This window comes from Vidua macroura, chromosome 1 (genome assembly GCF_024509145.1).
Source record: "Vidua macroura isolate BioBank_ID:100142 chromosome 1, ASM2450914v1, whole genome shotgun sequence".
Taxonomy (NCBI): Eukaryota; Metazoa; Chordata; class Aves; order Passeriformes; family Viduidae; genus Vidua; species Vidua macroura.
In genome coordinates, this window is record NC_071571.1 from 36,947,901 (window position 1) to 36,966,690 (window position 18,790).

Genomic DNA, 18,790 nt, shown 5'->3' on the forward strand with positions numbered 1-18,790 from the left:
ATACTGAAGAAACACTTATCGTGATTGTTCTGTTTCCCTACGATGCACTTACAGCCTGTGGCCAACTGGCCTTTAAGCTGCTCTCTCACAAGGTCATGCTTTGTGCTATGAAGCAATCAAGACTTGTTCTGGGCTTTATCAGTGACTCTTCAAAAAAGGCAAATTCCCGATGGCAATTCAGGTTTTCCTATGTAGTTCCTCCTTTCAACTCATTTGACTAATAGCTTTAGGAACTGGATCTTTTGAAGGATTAAACCAGGACTTGTCTGTGTGTGTGATACCCAGCTCCCATCCCGCGCTCCTCAGTGGCCTCCCCAGGCTGCAATGCAGCGGAGAATCAGAGAATAGTTTGGGGTGAGAGGAACCTTAAAGATCATCCTGTCTCAACTCCCCTGCCTTGAGCAGGGACACCTCCTACTCCAGCAGGTTGCTCAGAGCCCCACCCAGCCTGGCCTTGAAAACTGCCAGGGATGGGGCATCCTGAACTTCCCTGAGCAACCCATTCTAGTGCCTCACCACCCCCACCGTAAATGGAAGATGGAAAACGCGCGGGTCGCTCCCAGGGACTCTTCTCCCGGGCGCTGGGGAGAAGCGGGAGATAGGGAACACCCTACAGCCCAGTGCGGCTCGGCCGCCGTGGGAGCGGCCGGCAAGAGGAAGGGAGCGGGAACAAAAGGAGAAGGGAAAAGCGGGGAAAGAAAGGGAGCCACGTGACCACTGGCGCGGGCGAACCGGAAGGGCACGGCGCGTACGGGCGTGACGTGGCAGCGGCGGAAGTGCGTGTTGTGTGTGTGTGAGTGTGTTTTGGTCGGGGCAGAGGCGGCGGCGGAAGTCGGCGGCGGGGCTGGGTGAGGCACGGCTGCGCCCCCGCCCCTCGCCCCCACCGAGGAGCCGCCTCCCCTTTTACCCCTCCTCCGCCCACCCTGCCCCGGCGCGCCCGCCAGCCCCGACCGACGCGCCCGACGGACGGACATCGCTGCGCCGCCGCCCCGGCTCCCCCACCCCGGCCAGGTGAGGAGGCGGTGGCGGCGCGGGGGGGCTCCGGCGGCGGCGAGACGAGCCTTGTCCGGGCTGCTGCCGGCAGCCGCTCCCCCGGCGCTGCGGGAGCGTCGTGCCGCGGTACGGGTGGCCGAGGTGGGCAGCCCGGCGTGCGGAGAGGGGACGCTGCTCTCTCCCTTCCCGGCTCAAAATGGCGCCCCCGGTTTTCCCACTTCCCCTTATTCCTGTGCCTGGAAGGGAGCCGCGGGGGAGGGGAGGTGGCGGCGGGGGTTGGAGGGGCTGGGCCCGGGAGAGCGGGGATCCTCCCCTGCGTGCGGGCGCTCCTGCAGAGAGGTATCGCTGCCTGGGGCCGGCCGTGAGGGCTGTGCCCCTCGAGTTGCTTGTGAGATATGGAAGGGGAGGTTGGGTGATGGGTCCCTCGCTTTCCCTTTCGCTTGCGTCTGGAAGAAGGACGGTGAACTAGGTGGGAAGTAAAATGCTCCCGACAATGCGTCGCCATCGGGGGGATCGCCAGAGGCCTAGTATGCTGGGTATCTTCTGCATCGCACGGAATTGGAACTAGACACAAAGCTGGGGTAGGGTGGAGGAACAAACTTAAGCTTTTTATGTTTTAGAGAAGAGCTGAATTGCATAAGAACTATCAAAATGTTCCAAACAGGGCCATGTTTGGCCCTCGGTATTTTTAATGATTTTTTTTTTTCTATCTTATACCTCTTTAAGAATTTGAGGATGGTAATGCGAGGCTAAACAGCTAATTAAGCAGCTGAAATTAGTCTGTTTCTTTCTTGTAACGTTCTGGCAAAGTAAAAATGGTAGTATTTTTTATTTTTTCCAGTTTTATAGTGTCTGTTCAGAGTTATAGTCATGCTTACCTACAGATTGCATGTAGGTATTGTTCTTCCATAATGAGAAATGTCAGGAAGAGGTAGATGTTGGCTGAAGTGAGCTAGCTAGAGACAATGGTATTGTAGTCATCACTTACATTTCCTGTATGATAAACCAGTTTATCTGAAAGCAATTGGTACCATTCATCATTCAGATGAGCTTTTGAGATGGCTATTACTTTTAATTGTAGGGCTATGATTTTTTTGCAGCAACTTTGTTGATGCACTTGTTTGACTTACAGTCTAATTATGTTTCAATATAAACTGGCTGACATATGACAAGCATTTTGCTGGTTGTCACTGTCTTGAACACTGCAGTAAGGTATCACACTAATTCTGCTGAACCTGGAAGGAAAATTCAGTTAGTAGAAGTGGCTAATATATAAGGCTTTTTAGTTAATGACTTTTAAAACATTCAAGAAAGTCCAGTATGAAGAAATTTAAAGTAGATAATAGTTGCAGCCTCAGCATTGTATGCTCTATATCCGTTATGCAGCATACAAAAGTTTATTAGTAAGAAACAGTGTTGTTTGCTAGGAGCTACAAAAGTGGTGGAATGTTCCAGTTTTAAATTTATCGTGAATTTTTTCATGTGGCCATTCTGTTTGATAATACACTTAATCACGTTAGTTGTAGGAACAGTGCTCAGTGTCTTAATCTCTTCAGTAGGCTGGCTTTTGTCACCAGTGTTACTTTGATACTTCTGTATTAGCTGTCTTGTGGTTGAAAATAGTCCAGTGACTGAATTATGCCATTAAATTAAGAGTTTGTAGGTGTTGGCTGGGACTATTCATATTTTGTACAGAGACTCAAGCATAATAAGATTTGTGTTTGATCTGTTAAAATACTTAGTACTCTTTAATAAATAAAACTCAGACTATCCAACAGCATACAAATTTCTCTTCTGGAGTGAGGAGAATACCCAGCATACAGTAAATTAGTTGGTGGAATTACCAGGACTACTTAGCTAATAATATACTCCAGGCTTTGTGTTCTGGCATTTCAGCATGGACCTGCTCTGTCATTGGGGGGACATTCAGAAGAGGGAAAGTTCCTGCTTAGCAGAGTAACCTATGTATTTGTACTGCCCAAGACTGCAAAATTGAGTTTTTATGTTAAACTCCATAAAAGTAAGAAAATCTCCCTCATTTCCATCCATGTGAAGCCATCTATCTCAAAAAATTTTATATTTGTTGGACAATACCCTTTTCCTGACCCAGAGATGGGGCAACTGAGAGGCATTTTAAAAACTTTCATTCCATTTTCAGTCTCACAAAAAGGGTGAGACAATACAGATATTATAATACACGCCATCACAATCAGAAGCTGACTATTTCCTAATTATAATACACCATAAGTGTTTCTTGGCCTGTCAGATTTTTGCCATGCCATGCGGAGGCTCCCTTAAAGCCAATCATCTAAAACTACCCCTCGTGGGTCCCAATACAATGCATCTTTCATAGTTCTGTTTCTCCAAAGAAAACCCTTCTGTCAAACCCTAAGAACTCTACAAATCCATTTCCCACATAAAGTGTTTTCTTTAGCAGATTTTTATATTAGTAGATCACTCCCATAACTCCCATATGTATCAGTTTAAGAGCTTGTTTCAAGTCAAACAGTTGTGTACTTGCCTTTGTGTAGGTGAATGAAAATGTCTTACCCGGGTTTTCTTCCTTTACATAGTCCAAACGTATTGATTACATTGCATACAAAATTGGAAGGGGAGGAGAAGGGGAGCCATATTAGTGGATTTTTTCCCAGGAAGTTTTCTCCAGAGCTGAGTTTGCAGTGTATGTGTAGGGTACTGAATGTACTATTCCTCCCAGGCTCTCCAGGTTTGTATTTTACTGATGAATTAGAGAAGTAGTAGAACGATGCGACCCGAGACTTGGAGTGTGCATGGGGGACTGTAGCATTGAAAACTTCTTCTGAATCTTTGTGAGGCACTGTGTGCTCAGCTCACAGATGTGAAAAGAACAACCCAAAACCATTCTGCAGTAGCTGTGTCAAACCACAGTACTGCTTCTCTTCAGATTAAGCAGGTACTTCCCTTGCTTTTTGTGTATGCTGCCATGTTGTGAAATTCAACTACAGAGTTTTGGTGTCATCTGAAACTTCAAAAGATGATGATTTCCATATACACTTAGAGAAGGTGTTAGTGACTTTTATTAATATGTCACAATCATCTGGATGTGCTCTATCAGGTTTTCAGTCTTGCATTTTCTTTTATCCTGAGCTGTTGAAAAGTGGGTGGTATGACTAGTAGGTTTCATTATTAATTTATTAGATGTATTGAAGTGACTGTTGAATGAATGAGGTTTGCAGTATGTTTCTTAGATGGCCTTCCTATCAGGTACTGTGGTCTGCTATCAGCTTGAGAGATGGTTATTTTTGTACATGGTATCTGACTGTCTAGAATGATTTCAGGGGAGGGATGCTGTAAGAATGTAAACTTTAAAGTTCTCTGATAACTACAGCTTCTGTAGCTTGGGCATCTATAAAAATTGAACTAGATATTTTTATTCACAACCTATATCAGCTTTGTGTTCTGAAGTAGTTTTGCAGGGGTTAGTAATTACTGTTTTGTGAGTGATAAAAATCTGAAATAACAACCAGCCGTAAATGCTCAGGTGAAATTGATAAATATTATGCAAGTTAAATATTTTTTTCTCATACCTCCTTTTGCTCTCAGTATGGGAAACAGCAAGCAAAAAAGCAGTCATAGGGAGTAACTTGTGCAGTGGCTTGATTTCCTCACTGTGTCTAGAAGTCATCTAGAAGTCACTTGCTCCCAGGAGTACTAAGTCACACAGTCATTGGATGTTGTCCTTATGTTTCTTTGAATGCTGCAGAGTCTGGAAAAATAAGGGGCATATTAAGATTAAAGTGTTTTATATTATTTCATGGTTGTCCAAACACACTGTAATGCTACAGCAAACAGATGGGATTTTTTTCATTTTAAAGTCTTCATTACTTTTCCAAAAGAAAAGATAAACAAATGGCTAACAGTATTCTGAAACACCTATATTTTGGTTATGCCTTGCTGCATTCTATATTGTAGTACAATTAGGGAGAAATTAACTGTTGTCACTGATCCATTTTTATCCAAATCACTCCACAACTTCTGAAGCATATTTCCACAGCATGGAGGGGAGAAGAGTCTTGCCTGAGAACCAACACACTGATAGTGCAAAATCACTGCTTATGATGTAAGGATGAAAGGTCTGGTATTTTTAAAATAACTGGATCCATTCCTGTATTCTGAAATACTTCACCAAAATTAGTTTAATGAATAAGAATTGTAGTATAGAATTAATGTGGTAGTTAATAACAACTATGGTAGGATTTGCAGGGGCTTTTTTCCTTCATCCTTTCATTGTGGAATGCTTTCACATGTTTCTAAGAATATATAGCTAAAAGGTAATAGTTGATAGACTATGTTGTACAACTGAAATTTAAAAAATACATATTTTTAAGTGTGATGTAATAGTCAAATGGAACACAAACTCGGGACAGAATGCAAAGTTGTTATATCCTACCTCAAAGAAGGTAAATTATTTTGATCGATATGAGAAAAGGAGGAACATGAGCAAATAAAAATGCCTCTAAGATGCTGAAAATATTTTTTAAGACCTATATTCTGTTTACAATGAGAAGTGAAGTATCTGTTTTTCAGCTGTTATGTTTTTCCGTAAATAATGCTAAGATTGTTGTTCTCATTTGCTCCATGAATATTAGTTTGTAAGAGGGAGTATCTTACTGAAGGGTAGGGTTCTACTAGACTGCTGAAGTACTTTCCAGGAAAGAAGGTTCTTCAGGACTTGGGTTGAGGGAAGGGCAGAGTTAGGAAGGAGAAGGTGGGCTTAGCATCTGAGCTAGGCCTGTAGCAAACTTGAAATGCTCAAGTGCCTAATCTATATGCTGAGGGGTTTGAAATAGAAAGATGGCTAAAGACTACTGCTTGGTTTAAAATGTAGTTGCTTTATCACAATGAATAATGAACAGGAAGTATTATGTTTGCTTACTTTTTTGCAATATATTAATTAAAGCCATTTTTTGCACCAGGAGCATGTACTCTAACCTAACTCGCATCCTAGATGTTAGAAAACCTGTATCCCTGCAAAGTCTGCTTAATTCAGATAAATGATCAGCTGGAATAGGACAACATTATGAACTAATTTTGAGAGGTCTTTTGTTTTGTATCTACTGTTAAGTGTGTAAAAGCATAAATATTAGGGTCAGAAGTAGTACCAGCAGAGTGTAAAGGCTTCCCTTTCTATATAAGTACTGTGGGTGGGGGTTTTTTTAAGCAGCTGGAAAGAAGCGTAAGCAGACTAAGCAATACGCTGTTCATACTTGTTTTTGCCAAAATCTCTGTTGTTAATACTGGTCTAGGATACGTGTAAGTATTGGAAATAGAAATTTATCATCGTATGGTACTTCTCTGGTGATTGTGCAAAGTGGTCTGGAATTCTTACTGGTCAATTGGTTTTCATATGGAAGGCTTCACTTTTGCTTCTCAGTACAGTTGTTAATTAGAGAGAGTATTAATAGTTTGTGTGTGAAGATCCATACTTGTATGTAAGGAAATTGTGTTTGATAGATGGGATAGAAGTGAATTGATGAACTACACTTGAAAAGAAGGTACTGTGGTATTTGAGTTTTCCCAAATTGCTCAGTTTTTTAGCATCCTTGAGCAGTGCTCAAGACTTTGGAATATTGCAATAGCATAATTATGAAAAGTTATTCCTGCTTGTCATTTGTTATTTTACTGGCAATTTGAAAGTCTGAATCTATTGTGTTAGACATCAATCTTGATTTGTTAAGAAATAACCGGAGACTGAGGTCTCGCAAGAAGCAGCATGATTGGATTTTAATGTGCTAATTTGAAGCTGTGATGGGAAGATGAGGTGTTGAAGAAGATAACTTGTCAGCTATAGCTAGAATTTATGATACATTAGCAACTTACCAATGATGGTACTTGTAGCCTGGACTGTTGACTTTGGTAAATACTAGGTGAAGTAACGTATATTATACTGCATTGGTGAATGAGGCTTTTCTTACTTGGTTTCTAAATCTAATGCACCCACTGTCTTTTCACAAAATAGGTTGTTACTGGCAGAAGAACCAGGATTCAGATCTCAGTGGAACTTGATTTCAAAAGCTATTGAAACAAAGGACTGCTTTCAAATTTGGACATGGCTAATCGAGGAGCAACAAGGCCCAACGGGCCAAATGCTGGAAATAAAATTTGCCAATTCAAACTAGTACTTTTAGGAGAGTCTGCAGTTGGCAAATCAAGTTTGGTGCTTCGTTTTGTAAAAGGACAGTTTCATGAATTTCAAGAAAGTACGATTGGAGGTGAGAAAACTACCCTGTTAGTTTGTTTCGTGTTGTGTTTATATTGTCCTTGCCCTTGAAAATCTTTAATGTAACAGCATTTCTAGAGTGGGTCACTGACAGCAAGGATCAAATCTGAGTCCTGTGTCTGTAATTGAGAACTATAACTTTCTGAGTTAAACACAAACATAATTTCTGAGTTAAACAAGTGGAGGTAGTAAATGTGTTCTTGAACTGCATAGTTTTGAAACCCGGGCTAAATGTTACATTTTGTTTGTAAGTGGGTGTGTGGCTCTTTTAAATGTGCTGCATGCTTAATGTATGAAATAACTGCTTAGTAAGAATTACAAGCTTCTATGAAAGTAAAAGCTAATTTCTGTGAAAAAAAAACATAGCATTGCATCTTCCATAAAGCTTGTGTTTGTCTCTTATGCATTCTGACTTTGATTTTGGAGAACTTTGGAGAATATTTCTGGAAATATTTCTGTTAGTAATCACAGAATTTATTGTGGTGTTTTTCCATTTTGTGATTTCAAACTAAACAGGTACTGGCTACCAGAATTTTAAAAAATCTGTTTAACTTTTAAACAGATTTTAACACACTCTTCCCCTTGGCAGATTTCTTAAATTATATTGTATTTTGGAATTGTTTGTGCTTTGAGCTTTATTCCTCCTTGGATAAATTTAAACGTATCCTAAAACTACCTAACAGCATGCAGACTTTACAAAGTATGGATTTTGTGAATTGGTAAATACTCTCCAGTAGTTGCTGTTGCAGCTTGAGTCAGCCTGACTCAGCCTGTTCCATTGTAATATTTATGTGAAGGCCTTTCAGTGGTCTGTATGTCTTCACACACCAACAGTTGTTGAAATGTAAAAACGCTGGAAAGCTTACAAAAATAAATACAAGCTGAATATCATTACATTCTTCTTTTGCCCTATTTCTAGCTGTTAAATGTATTTTTTCTATCTGCCAGCATAAATAGACAACCACATATTTTCTACTTTAGCAATCTTACTAATGCACACTTTTGGCTTTGTGCATTTTGTCATGGCTTGAGGATAGGTGTTGGTATGAAAGTTTCTGTATGCTCTGATAAGCAGCTGCTTGGTAATACAGGGAGCATTCTCAAATATGTGTTGTGAATTAACTTTCCAATATCAACAAGGTTTTTAGTTTAAAAAAACAGTTAAAATTAAGTCAAATTCATTGTTGATTTCAGTGATCTCAAATTCATTTAACCTCCATTTAGTTTTTTCTTGTTTTAGTGTTTGGAATAACTGAAACCCTCTTACACTGTTCAAAATCTAAACAAAGGTTAAACAAGAGACCAAGTTCAAGTTCAGATATGTAAGGTTTAGTGTAATCTGTGTTAACTTGTGCCTCTTCTCTATCAAATAGAAACAAGGAAATTCTGTATAATACAACTGAGAGCTATTACATGCAGCAATGTTGGGATTCAGAAAAGTTTTCTATAGAGAAAGCTGTCTAACTCTGTGGCTTGTAGTTGCCTAAGGCATAATTTTCTTTGTATACAGAAGGGCCTTTTAACAAAGAGAGGCTTATGTGCATTGTGAATCTGGATAAAAACATCTGAAAGGGAGTGCAGTTAAAGGCAGACATGTTGGATGGTGTTGGTGTGGTTTTGCCACTTCAGACTGTATCCAGGCCTGTTAGTTGCTTAAGACAAAAGTATGGCTGTCAAAGATTATAGACATTCAGATAATTAACAGATGATTAATTGTCAATTTACTATGGCCTTGGCAAGGTCAAAGAAAGTTATCTTTTTTGCAGAAATTAAGTGGCATTTTAAAGTGGTTGAAATGTTATTTTTGACAAAAACAAGAGGATTGAAAAAAATAAACTTCTTGTTTAATTCTCTTTCCAAGTACATACGTTCATTTATGTAGTGTAGTGAGAACTTGAAAATCAGCTTGCTTAATATCTTGTCTCTGCCTTGGAGAAATATAATATTGAGCTGGTTCTGGGGAGGAAGCCCTTAGTTTAGTGCAGGATGTATGGTGTTTTTCCACTCTGTTTTGGTTCTGGGCTGCTTAGGGAGCTGCCAAGTGGAGCCTGTTCTACCAGTGTTCGGATGTGTAGCATTTAGAGAGATTTATGTTGATTTAACATTGGAACATCAAAGCTTTTACCTTCTCCAGCCTGCCTGCTCATCTGTGATGGATGCTAATACCCCTGAAGCAGGAGCACCTGACCACTTAAGGAGTCAGCTTCTGGTCATGGTTTAACCCCAGCCAGCAGCTAAGTACCATGCAGCTGCTGCTTACAGCTGAGACAGGGACATTTCTGTATGCTAGTTACAATGTCCTTTACAGAGCAAGATTGGCTTCATTTTGGTTTCTGTAATGAGTTGAGTTGAAGGTTAGAGCAGTTTTGGAATGATTCATACACTATGATGTCGCAGAGTATGTAGGACAAGATGAAATCCCAGGTATGCAAGTGTTATGGGTCAGTGTCTCTTCAGACATTTGATTTAAATTGGCCACAGTCCATCAGTGTGCCTAGTGATCACAGTTCCTGCTTCACCTAAGTAGTGAGCTTTCCTTAGTTTAGTTTTTAATACTGGTTTCTGTGCTGTGGGCACTTACCTCCATACTTCTGATTGTACCTTAATCTGAATGTAAAACTTTTACTAGTAGTAACTGTTTGAGGACTTGGAATGAGTTAGTATTTTCTGTAACTGGAAGACCATTATTTATGGTAATGTGTTCAGCTGTAGTAGCAATGGCTGCAAATTTCCCTGAAACTGCAGGCTGTTGAAATTGTGCTGAAATTAATTCTTGAGATCACTTGCAAAGTCAAAAATACAGCTGCTTTGAGAACAAGAACTTACAAGAAGTGCTTCTTTCCTCCAGGCCTTTTAGCTAAGGTGAAGTTGTTAGGAGCTGAAAATCAAACTTTGAAGATGCTATTCAAGTAATATAAATGCGTAGAATTAAAATATCTGAACTGTTGTATTATAGCATGATGGGATGCTGTTACTGGTACTCTAGTATACATCCTGCTTCAACAGACTGTGTCTAGAGGCTGGAAGAGAAGGCTTATGGTTACTCAGATTCACTATAATGAAAACGGGAATTCTTTCCAATTTTTGCTTTCTTATGTTTAACTTGAGAAAATCCAGTTGTTTAAATAACTTCTCTGTGTTCATCAGAGTCACAGACTGTCAGCTAATGCTTGCATCAAACTTGTTGTATTTAAATAGTAGGCTTGAAATGTTTTGCATCTCTGTGAGCATAACTATATATGAATATAGAGATACAAGCAAACTTCTGGTTTCAGCACCTCTGTCTTTTTTGTAGCTGCTTTTCTAACCCAGACTGTATGTCTGGATGATACAACGGTAAAATTTGAAATTTGGGATACAGCTGGGCAAGAGCGGTACCACAGTTTAGCACCCATGTACTACAGAGGAGCACAAGCAGCTATAGTGGTATACGACATTACAAATGAGGTAAGTACTGGATTAGGTAGGGATGCACAAGGGGGATTTGGAAGTTATCAGTCTTGCACTGATCTTTACTTATTTTTTTCTCACTGACTTGTGTAAATCAATAATTTTGTAGAATCATAGAATGGTTTGGATGGGAAGAAGCCTTTAAAGGTCATCTAGTTCAACACTCCTGCCATGGGCAGGGATGCCTTCTCCTGGGCCAGATTGCTCATTTCATACCGCACTGTGTAATTTCAATTTGTGTCTCTAAACTTTTCTGGCTAAAAGACTGTTTCTAGAGTTGGGTTTCTGTTTGTTGTTGGTTTTGGGGGTTTTGTTGTTGACTTTTGGTTTGGTTTTTTTTGTTTATGTTTGTTTTGGGGTGGGTTTTTTTTGTAATAAAAAGAGGGAAAGGAAGAGGAAAAATCCTCTTGTAAAAGTGTTTCTAACCCACCCTTAAATCAGTTCATGGAGTTTGAGCTGTTACTGTCATCGCATTGCTGGTGGCACCTTTATTTCTGATAGTGAAGACATTATTTTAATACTGTATTTTTGTAAATTTTGATTAAGGATTGGAAAGGTAGCACAATCTATTGAGACCAAAACCTAAGGTCATTAGATTTCTTTTTATTTGAACTTGGATGAGATAAGCTTCACTAGTTTCTGATAAAATTAGACTTAAAACCCAAAACTCCCAAAAAAACACAGAAATCACGCACCATAATGAACAGTGCTCAGTAATTAAAAAGTAATTTTGAGGCCTTTTCAATGTAGCTGTTCATACACTTGAATCTTCCAGAGAAACTGAAATTGCTGTTTTCTCTCTTAACCACTTCTTTCCTTACTCTGTCTACACAAAGATCTTCCTACCTATTTACTTCAGCATTATCCCAGCTAAGCACAGTTGAGAACTAAGGTAGGAATGTTTCATTTTAAAAGCTCAGTTGGCAATTTGGAGCATGCCTTTGGACTAGGGTAGCAGCCTTGCATTGGCATTTTGTGCTTGAAGTGTAGATAACAGAGATGGGGATAATAGGTGAGTACAAAAGGATGATAAAACTCAGTTGCATCATTTATAATCATTAACAGGAGTCCTTTGCCAGAGCGAAAAATTGGGTCAAAGAACTTCAGCGACAAGCAAGTCCTAACATTGTAATAGCTTTAGCAGGAAACAAAGCTGATCTAGCTAACAAAAGAGCTGTGGATTTCCAGGTATGTACATAATTTTTGTTCATAGAAAATGCATTTTGTTTGAATAGATAGTAAATAAACCTATGGGGAGCTTATATACATAGCCTAGCTAGTTATTATGGAGGTCATGTTGTTAAATATAAATGTCAACTGAGACTAATTAAATTATACATGCTACCGAAAAACCTATTTCTGTACAAGTAATATGGAGGATTAGGCTTTTTGGAATAATTAATTTGACTTTGAGGAATAATTAATTTATTTGTGTATCTTTAAGGCTAATTGAGTATCTGTTCTTTGATGTGACCTCTTTCTGTTTTCTACCCAAAATTACCGGTAACTAGAGTTTCAGTGGATAAGATAGCGGTAACTCAGTGCAAACTGTTCTGTCTGCCTTGTCAGCCAGAGAATTTTGATTATCATATGATACAAAGCTGATTGATGTGTCTAACTTGCTTAGGCTGTACTGTTGAAGCAATGTTGAAATTTTAATTGAGCTTTTCATGGCATTTCTTTTGATTTAGTGATTACATCTGTGCTCTCACTGGTGTATTTTATCTTCTAGAAAGTTTAATCAAGTCATCAGAAAATGGCCTTTAAGCTGAATTAAACTAACTGCAGGTAGTTTTGGTCCATTCATGATTGAGTGAATTTGAATTAAGATAGTATTTATTAGACAGTAATTTACAGTTTTTAATCTGTTTGGGATCAGTGAGATACAGCTGCATATATTAATGAATCCTTTTGTAAGTATGGAGAATTGAATTATAAGGTTAGCAGTTGTTTAGATGTTTTTCTGCTAGTTTTTTAATTTTATACTTCCATGACAGTCAACATGAGGCTTTGGCGTTTTATGAAAAATAGTTACATTTAACAAAAAGTTCATGCATGACTGCAGTCAATAATGTAATCACATTTAACTACCAAAGTAGACCTAGCTGTACTATTTTTTCGAACAATTACAGTCCCAATGTTTTTCAAATGTTAGGGGGTTTGCTACTGTGGATTATTTATGGACTCCTTGTGGGCTTGACAGGCCTTTCTCATTGCAAATCACATATTAGATTTCTAAGTATTTGTTAATGTGTTGTTTCAGGTATAAATTACATAGATCTTAGACGATGTCACTTAATTATAGAGTGCTGTAGATTATTCTCATCATCATAGGAGTTCTGTAGTTCAGTTTTTTCACAGATTTCTTATTGAATGCAAAGGCAGTTACATAACCATAAGCTGGAGATTCTCAGCTGAATTGACTAATAAGTGGCAAAAATAGTAAGGTTCTTAAGAGCAGTGTATCAGATTAAAATTAATACTGAAAAGGGAGGTAACATGGTAAAATACTGAATGCCACTTATTTGCTGTAACTGTGAATTTGTATCAGGTTAATAAAATTTTTCTGATCCATCTCCCTCAGTGGTTGAAAGAGTCAAGATAATTCATAGACTGCCTTTTTCCAGAGTAATAATGGACTTGCTGGCATTTGATGGCACTTTCAGAAGCTTATTTGTTCTTATTGTCAGAGCTAATGTTCTGCATTGGGGCTGTCTCTTTCATAAATATTTTCATTTATTATTTAGTTTTGCCTGAGACTTTTCCACCAGGATATTTTTAAGATTAGTAGGGATCTTCAAGATTCCACTTCTAGTCGTTGAACTTATTGGTGAAATAACTTCACCATAGCTGGTATATAACATTGTCAGATGAGTGTTTCTACAAACTGTCTTTCTTTCAAAATGCTGTAGAGATTGTTCCTTTGTAGCAATTAAAAGTACAGTGTGTAATGATTGTATGAGTTTTCTTTTTTTTTTTCTTATGAAGTACTGTATTCTTGTTATAATTTTCAGGAAGCACAGGCTTATGCAGATGACAACAGCCTATTGTTCATGGAGACATCTGCCAAAACATCTATGAACGTAAATGAAATATTCATGGCAATTGGTGAGTCTATGAACAAAATGAGAACTTTAAAGGGAATGGTTTTCATGAGATTCAGACCATGGCAATCCTCCTAACCTCTCTGTTTTTCGTGTAAATTTTTTTTTGGCATTGAAGTGTTCTTACTCCCTTTCATTTGTTTAATTTTATTTAAGCAACTATCTGAAATCCAAAAGCTGTGCCAAAGATGGCAATGTGTGCTTAAATTCGGTGTCCAAGTTATAAGTAAAGGACACTGCAAGTGAAAAGTAAATCTACTCATATATTTTTAACTTAACATAATCTTAGGGATTTCTGTAAAGATGCTAACATATTACTAAGTACATATTAGTAACATATTACTGAGTGCTAATGTAGTACTAAGTATAAACCAAGAACTTCTGTGTTCCACTGATACGCAGAATTGTATTTAATTGTTAATAAACTTCTGAAAGCTGAGGAAAAAGAATTCATTTTTAGGCTGGCCACTAATCTGTTCAGTAGTAACCTTAATTTATAGTAGATGCTTTTCTAGTAGGTAGTAGTAATGTATAGCATCAAATAACCTCACTTAATCTGCTTTGCCTGTTGCACCTCTCTAACCTGCTTTTTTGTCAAAAAACGTCATTGATGTTAAAATTAAATGTTTTGAAAGAGGTCTTAATCTTCTGCTTTCCAAGCCAGGAGAGCAGGAGGTAATTTGTGGTGTCTTTCAAACTTCCAGCAGATGCAAATTAAATTATCAGTATAGCAACACTTTATAAAAAGTACTTGCTTCATATTAATTGTAAATACTTGATAAAGGGGGATAGACACAGACACTGTCTGTGTCTGACAGGAAAGTATATTTTTCTCATAAATGTTCAAGATAGGTCTGCATTTAATGATAGAGAAATGCTAAATTGTACTACTCTGGTGAAATTTCAAAATTACGTTTAATGGTGCAGGTTGCTTCCTGTTGAAAAAAAATCCCCAAAATCTGATGTTTTTTTAAGTTGGATACATCAACAATAATTCTTGCCTCCATATTTTAATGAAGCCTACAATGTAAATTTGAGGGAAAAAATGCCCAATTAGTAACTGTGTGTTTTGTCTACAATGTTTTTGGCCATGTCAGAATTTTACATCAGTGGGGTGAAATTCAGCTTTGTCGGTACATCAGAACAAGATCTGTGCAGCAGTAGACTCTGAATGGAATTTCTGATGAGGTTATAAGTATTGCGTGTAATTTGGAATGGCCTGCAAAATATGGATGCAATCCTCAGGACCATGTATAAATATGATCTTAAAGCTGAGAGAAAATGAAAAATGAGAATGCTGAAGGAATTGTTGGATACAAGCTGCAGCTGCTTGTAAATTGACTGCTTTAGCACTCATTCAGAACTTCCAGTTAAAAAATCCCAATGCTAATTCAGTTCTAGATACAGTTCTAGAATCCAGAACATTACTCTGAAGACATTTTTCTTCTGGTGCATTGACCCTTTGTACTGGCTCAGCAGCTTAGTACCGTGTGGATTCTTAGGTTTTATCACAGAACTGTAGAGCGGCCCAAGTTGGAGAGGACCTCAGAGTGGCTCACCCTTTTGCCCAGCACCCTGAGGTTATCTGGTATCACAACATGTTGATGCGGGTTTTTTTGGCTGTGTTTCATTCATTTTAGAAAAAGTTCTTTTAAAAACTGACATAAGTAATTTGGAGTGAAACTATTCAGCCAAACTATAGAACAAGGGTAGTTGTTGGGCCCTGGTAAGATAGGCCTATGGAAGACCTTTTGTGTAGAACTTAGCAATTTTCTAATGGTGAAAAATCTAGGAGAAGCTACTGCTCAGAAGGGTGACAGCTTTAACCCTTAGTTTTTTGTGTTAAGACTGAGGAGGAACCTTGTAGCTACAAGGGCAACAAAGAAATTACCAGTCAATTGACTCATAAGAATTGGAGAGAAGAGACAGCTTGAAAAAAAAACAGGAGTGGCTTGATGTGGTGTTGAGGGCCATTTTATATGTTGTTTGCAAACACTTATTCTGGCTGGATATCTGGGAACTGTTTGACCCATTTCTTTCTGTGTTTTGTGCCTTTTCAATGTTTCTGTATCTTTTTGCACTAACATCTTGATCTTAAAGCCTGTTCTGTGTGGGTGGATTCCCACAAGAACCGTCATTTACTGGCATAGCACACCTGTGCAGATACATTTTACTGCTCGAGTTACCAGTGCATTTCACTCCTGGAAATCATAAAGGAGCTAATCATTAAGAAGTGTCTTCACTTTTTTCATTACCAGTGCACCGAATCAAATCAGATTATACATAGAGTATACTGATATGCCGATAATGTGTTGTTCTGTTTACTCAGGTGATTTAATCTTAGTAAAATCTCAGGTTTAACTCTTACTTCCTGTTCACCTTACAGCAAAAAAATTGCCCAAGAATGAACCACAGAATGCAGGAGCCAGCTCTGCCAGAGGAAGAGGAGTAGACCTTACTGAACCCACACAACCACCCAAGAGTCAATGTTGTAGTAACTAAAAGATCAGTTGCTTTAAACTGTTCTGAATATTCTTCTGCTTCCTAACTGTTAATAACCATGGAATTGGAGTGCTTAACCTGGTCCAGTACAGCTTCCAAACAGCGAAGAGACTTACGATAATAGTCAAGTTCATGATACAGAGTTTTCTTTTCACCTAAAATTTTAACATGCATGTATTCACCACTGGCTGTAATGTTTCAGCAGTAGAGGAGAGATGGAGGTGGAATAAACTTCCTTCACCTGAAAGGTTTTAAAAATCAGTTGTTATTATTAGGGGTGTAGAAGAACTACTTTCTGTGGACCTAATTGGCCAGTTCCTGTAGCCTCAATACTGATCACTGTTATAATAAATAGAATTGGGTCTTTTCATAATTCTCAATTGTGCTTTAAAACCTCCTTAGAAACAGGGTCTAAAAATTACTTAAACTTATTTGCAGTATTGATGCAACCAGTTGTTTCTGCAGGTATCCACTGTTTAGTTATACATTCCATAGGTTAATAATTTTATTACAAATAATACTTGCATTAACAATTTTAAGAAATCCTATGCTTGCCGGAAAGTGGAGTTTTAGTTGGTACACTGTATGTAAATTATATCAACCCAGTTAGTTATCTTAATGAATTAGTGATGAATCAAGTCTAACTTCATTTCTAATCTCTTCAGAGGGTACAGACCAGTAAATTCAACTTTGCAACTTAGGATATGGGGTTTTTTGTCCTCTACAAACTGTAAGAGCTCTTCAAGTAAAACCACAACAAACTCGGTGTCTGTGACTTCTTTCTTGTTTCTGATCATTGCTGGCCATTACAGTTTGTTTTTCCCCTAAGGAAAAAATAAATAGTGCACTAACGACTATGTACATCCAACTTGATTTTAAATTTGGATATTAATGTACTGTAAATAGGTACTCTGCATTGTAGTCTACATTTGTTTAATACTTTCTGTAATATTTAAGAGTTGCTTAAAGGTATACAGAATGTACAGTTACTTAAAGCTAATTTTTTTCCTCTCTAATCAAAGGGGGTTCTGAGTTCTTCCTTTATGGCTAGAACAGTAATAAATGATGCTCCTGTATCTGTAACATAAATACTGCTGTCTGTCAGTAATGAACTTCGCAACTTTGTTTTCCAAAGTACATTTTATTTTGATCAGTCCAGTATATTGCACTAATTCTTTTAGTTATTTTCATTATATGAAATCTACAAAGTGTGTCAGAAGAGATGAATTAGTCTATTTAAATGTTGAACTGATAGAAACTTACTTGTGCAGATTTTAAATTTGCAGTAATCTGGGTTTAGCAAGAAAAATGACAGTTCACCAGTGTTTAGTTTTATATTGAGGTGCTCAGGTTTGAATAAAGTGGTTTAAAAAATTTTTGATTACTGGTTCTTATTGAGAGTTTCAGGAGGTTTTATCACATTTGTACAGTTCCAGACAAGTCTGATTCACTGTATCGGTCAGCATTTAAGATGCTTACAATAAATTCATGGCACAGCTAAATATAAGCTTGTCCTATATATATTGTGGCACTCCAGTTATTCTATGATAAATCTTTAAATGTTGAGGTAATTGGGTATCTTATCATGTCCATTTAGAAATATGATCAAAATAGTAATATTGTCTCTTGAACCTGCAGCTAATGCAGTCATTGCCAGTTGTTCACAAGGTGACTTGTTGCATTGCAGTGTCTCTGAGCTGACTGTGTCTCTTCTGCAGCTTGTGGTTTGCAATTGATAGGGTACATTTTTGTGTCTTTTTCAAACTCGGTGGTGTCTGGTGGTCTTTTTCAAACCCAGTGGTGATACAGTCTTTAGCAGTTCTTCACCAACATCACCTGCAGTTTGTCACAAAATGAATTGGAATCTATTTTTTTCTGCCAGATGTGTATTTGAGTCAGATTAGATGGCATGGTTTTGTCTATTTTGGAGGCATTTTCATGGCTTTAGACCTTGATGCCAGCACATTCTCTTGCAGCTATTTATAGCTGTGACTTGGACCTGTTGCACAGAAAGCGTTGTTTTTTTCTTGCTCTGAAGTCTCACTGTGGATGAAAACTTAGATAAAATTTTCTGTCTTCAAACTGAGTTCTTCAGAGTCACCTTTGTGTGCTAGAATTGGAGTAGTGTAACTGTATTCTTTGAATTTACTTCATTGTTACTGCAAAGAGACAGTTCTGGATTAGGTTGATTTTTTTTTTTTTTTTTTTGTGGTCGTTGGTTTCCTTATTAGGAATTCCATTTTTACTATGCCTATAATTGTTCCTAGAACATTTTCACTGATTTTGTTTCAGGTTGCCTTTTGAGTCACTCTGAAAAAATACCTTTATTGGAATGAAATAGCTGTATTCTATCTTGCAGATGATTAATAGTGTTTGAGTCAGTTAAGTTGTCTCCAGTGAGGGATACTAAATACTGACACATGAAGTCCTGTTTTGTTGAACAGCGTTCATGCATTCTCAAATAATGAGTGAGTGTTAAGAG

The 18,790-nt window shown here is 38.1% G+C and overlaps 1 protein-coding gene across 3 annotated transcripts; it reads left to right on the plus strand.

Annotated features, from left to right (window-relative positions):
* The first annotated feature begins 779 nt into the window (after positions 1–779).
* Positions 780–17,684, plus strand: RAB5A (RAB5A, member RAS oncogene family). Of its 3 annotated transcripts, none has more exons than XM_053971567.1 (6): positions 780–1,011; positions 6,992–7,244; positions 10,548–10,699; positions 11,768–11,890; positions 13,717–13,810; positions 16,193–17,684. In XM_053971567.1, the coding sequence occupies exons 2-6, from the start codon at positions 7,082–7,084 to the stop codon at positions 16,306–16,308; spliced, it is 648 nt and encodes a 215-aa protein (XP_053827542.1). In that variant the 5' UTR covers positions 780–1,011; positions 6,992–7,081; the 3' UTR covers positions 16,309–17,684. The 3 variants fall into 3 exon arrangements, with proteins under 3 accessions (XP_053827542.1, XP_053827550.1, XP_053827558.1); XM_053971575.1 differs by lacking the exon at positions 780–1,011 and adding an exon at positions 1,114–1,134; XM_053971583.1 differs by lacking the exon at positions 780–1,011 and adding an exon at positions 1,318–1,574.
* The last annotated feature ends 1,106 nt before the right edge of the window (positions 17,685–18,790 follow it).